General features: G+C 53.1%; 1 protein-coding gene across 1 annotated transcript; it reads right to left on the reverse strand.

The window, feature by feature from the left end:
- Positions 1-326: 326 nt before the first annotated feature.
- Positions 327-1,013, reverse strand: UCRPA7_3462 (putative integral membrane protein; the record flags this gene model as incomplete). Its single annotated transcript, XM_007916024.1, has 1 exon — positions 327-1,013. One exon carries the CDS (start codon positions 1,011-1,013, stop codon positions 327-329), a length of 687 nt encoding a protein of 228 aa, XP_007914215.1.
- Positions 1,014-3,341: the final 2,328 nt, after the last annotated feature.

Genomic DNA, 3,341 nt, shown 5'->3' on the forward strand with positions numbered 1-3,341 from the left:
CGCATTCTCCTAAGTCTGGTTTTTGCATATCATGTGAGCCACTCTGCCTTGTGTAAATATCTTCTCTGTTCTTCTAGCCCCACCCACTGTGACTAACAATACACGACGAAAGACTTTGGGCCATATGATCACATTGCAGGTCTCGCGACAGACGGGCAGCTTGTGTGGCCCTACAGACCGAAATGGCAGGGATGGCAGAAATGAGATATTTGGACGATGTATTCGATTCTCAATTAGTTCTATGGCATAAACTTCGTAAAGCACGACTGGACTGGGCTATTGCTTTCAATAATGTAATTGTACCACCCCTCGTCTCATTCATCTCATCAGTGCGTCTTCGCATGCGTTCTCTTGCCCTTCACCAATTCATCCCAGCGCAAAAAGGCAGTGATGCCTTCCAAGAAGGTCGAGGCTAGCCACAGAAACCAGACAACCGACCCGCGCCGGACGCCCGCTGGGTGCAAGCGGGTGCGCTCGAACCAGAAGCTCTCCACCACATGAATCCCCAGCACCGGCAAGAAGATTGCCCTGACAATCCATCTGAACCCCCACGCGCCGTACGGGAACCCCGACTTGTCAAGGGCATGAGATATCGGCGACTTGGGTTCAACGAAGCCGCTGAAGACGAGCGCCGCGCAGATGTAGTAGAATGTGACGCCGGCGAAGGAGATCCAGTGTAGGCCCCGAGGTGCATAGTATACTACGCCGTTGCGCAGCGCGACCGCTTTCTCGGCCTCGGCAGACATTTCGACCAAGCGAGAACGGCGGTCGTTCCAAGACTCGAGGGGCGGGGTAAACGGTATAATGGTCGTGTCGTTGGTGGAGCGAATGGTCAAAGTCTGGGTGTCCATGTCAACGAGCTCCGAATCTACCGCGGCAGTGGCGGACAGGCCGGCGAAGTGTTGTAGATAGAGCGAAAGATCGTGCTTGTGCTCCTTGTTCATATGCGCCATCGTCTTGGCCTTCGACTCGGCGTCAATAGCCGGTCGGTTCGTTCCACGTGTAGTAACCATCGTTGTTTTTAGTCTCGTGATGTGATGCGGGAGTGCGCTTGATTTTTGACGTGTAATCAATGTAATTCACGCGTAGTTCACTCGATAGAAGGTCGAAGAGCGAGTGTTGCTGTTCTTCCGGAGCGAAGAGTGAAGTGTTGTTGAAATGGACGAAATGCGACGATGGAGGAGTCGTGGTGTTTACTTATCGGTTTGGGGAGCGTCGTTAATTTAGCCCAAGGATGTGCCGTTTGCGGCTCTCTTAGCTCCACCCGAACACCAGCCACTCGCATTCCAGAAGGATGCTTAGCGGGTAATTCACGCACGCCTACTCGCTTTGGGGGATGATGGATGCCCAGGTGGTCGGACTTAAGCACACGACCGTATTTAGTCGTTGTCAAGACACTTCAGATAGCTCACAGACCTAGCGAATCTTCTCTATAGCATGTCAGGATTAGGCAAGAAATTCCCACGCCCATCCTGGAATAGATGTTCATGTGCGATTGCCTGATTTATACAGTTCAACGTCCGTTAAAAGAGTCTTTGACGCATCCCGACGTTCTGGAGTCAATGGAGGACATCAGCACGATGCAGCCGCTTTGTGTAAATGGATGCATGCGTGCCGGCGATTTCTCCCATTGAAAGGTTGGACGTCATGTTTAACCAGCTGCAAGGTACGAGAGACAAGCAGCCCGAGCCGCATGCGGTCAGCGCTGGCCTCTGTTTCGGCAGTCGTCCGCTGGAATGCTGGCGGAATCTGAATGTACCCCAGTAGCGCCTCAATGCAAGCAAACATCACCGTTCAGCGTTCGTCACTAAGGCTTACCAAACCACCCAGACCGCGTTAGGTTGGCAAAGTTCGACCGAAAGCCCACTGGTATTGAATTTGGATCTAATTTCTACGTCTAATGTCTTTTCTCGCGCCACAATCAGCCTCTGGCCCGCGGTGTCCCCTCGATTGTTGTAGTTGTTTGGACCTGTATTCTACTAGTCCCGCCCCCGTAGCTGGTGCTCGCTTCACCTCTCGGCGTCCTGGCAGAAGCGATCTCGCCTTTTGACATATCGCCTAGCTCTATCTCGCTCTCGTTCAGACTGCTCCGACTGCCAGCCATCAAGCTGAACAGGCGGCTCTGTGCCGAACGCACCGGCCTCGGCGCCCGTCCACCGCCGGAGAGCGACCGCGCAGGGCGCTTCGGTCCATCGACCGGCGTGCCTTCGATGCCGGCTGACGCTGACATCCCACCACGGCCGTCTGTGGACCGTCGCGCCGACGAAGCAGCGAAGAGCCATACCTTCGGAAGCACGCGATTCAAAAGTACTCGAATAGCGGGAAGGCTAGTGACGATGATGGACACGGCAACCTCGAGACCCGACCATATGAGACTGTCGGTATAATCCCAGGTCGGGTTGGTACTGCGAGCAAATCGCACGATGAAGCGGAGCCGAACGCAACTCGTGATGAGGACGAAGATGCCTAGGCTGAACATGATCAGTATGCCAGCTTTACGCCGTTTGCTGGTGTGTAGCTTAAGCAACAGAGGGACCGGTAGGACGAGGATGACAATGTCCTGGGCGATGCTGAAGGCAGCGGCGGTGTATGTCAGCGTATTGACATTAATGCAATGATCGTTGCTTGCATCACCAAAGACACCGGCACCCATCCAGCCTTCCCAGCTGTACGAGACCGGAACGCATTGGAAGATCTGCATGAAGAGAAAGACAACGCCTGCCATAGCCACCCATACGACCACCACGTACGTTGCGATATGGAATCGGCGGCTGGGGAAGATGCGTAAGTAGAAGCAGAGGATCGAAATCTTCGTAAGCGCGATGATGGCCAAGTAGAAACTTTCACCGACGTAAAAGAGCTATAGGGAGGTCATTAGCCGAGTCAAAAAATCGAATGTCGGGTATCACCACTTTCAAGGCAAAGGTAATGGTGTCTATTGACACCAACCACACGTCAACACCAAATGACAGCGCTCCAACTTTGAGACTGTTAGCAGCCCGAACGGTCTCATTTGGGCAGACAAAACATACTGTATTGTCCCAGAACAACGAACGCTAGATAAAGAATCTCGAGTCGCTGTAAGTCCAGTATTCTTCCTTGGGGAGGATTGGACCGACCGTTACAAATATCATGATCCAATCATCCAACTCAAATCTGGAGGACGTGTACCATCGGGAGTAAAGCCTAAGCAGGACTGCGAAGAAAGCCGGGATCTCGATCGATAATGTTGCCAAAAGGTCTGCTCTTCTTGACCGCACAGGGAAATCACAGACCTGCGCTTGCACCTTGGCCACGACTAGTTACCCGTCAGTCCACCAAAAAAAAAACCGCCAAAACCC

The sequence above is a fragment of the Phaeoacremonium minimum genome (assembly GCF_000392275.1).
Source record: "Phaeoacremonium minimum UCRPA7 unplaced genomic scaffold PA7_03_scaffold_274, whole genome shotgun sequence".
NCBI classification, from domain to species: domain Eukaryota; kingdom Fungi; phylum Ascomycota; class Sordariomycetes; order Togniniales; family Togniniaceae; genus Phaeoacremonium; species Phaeoacremonium minimum.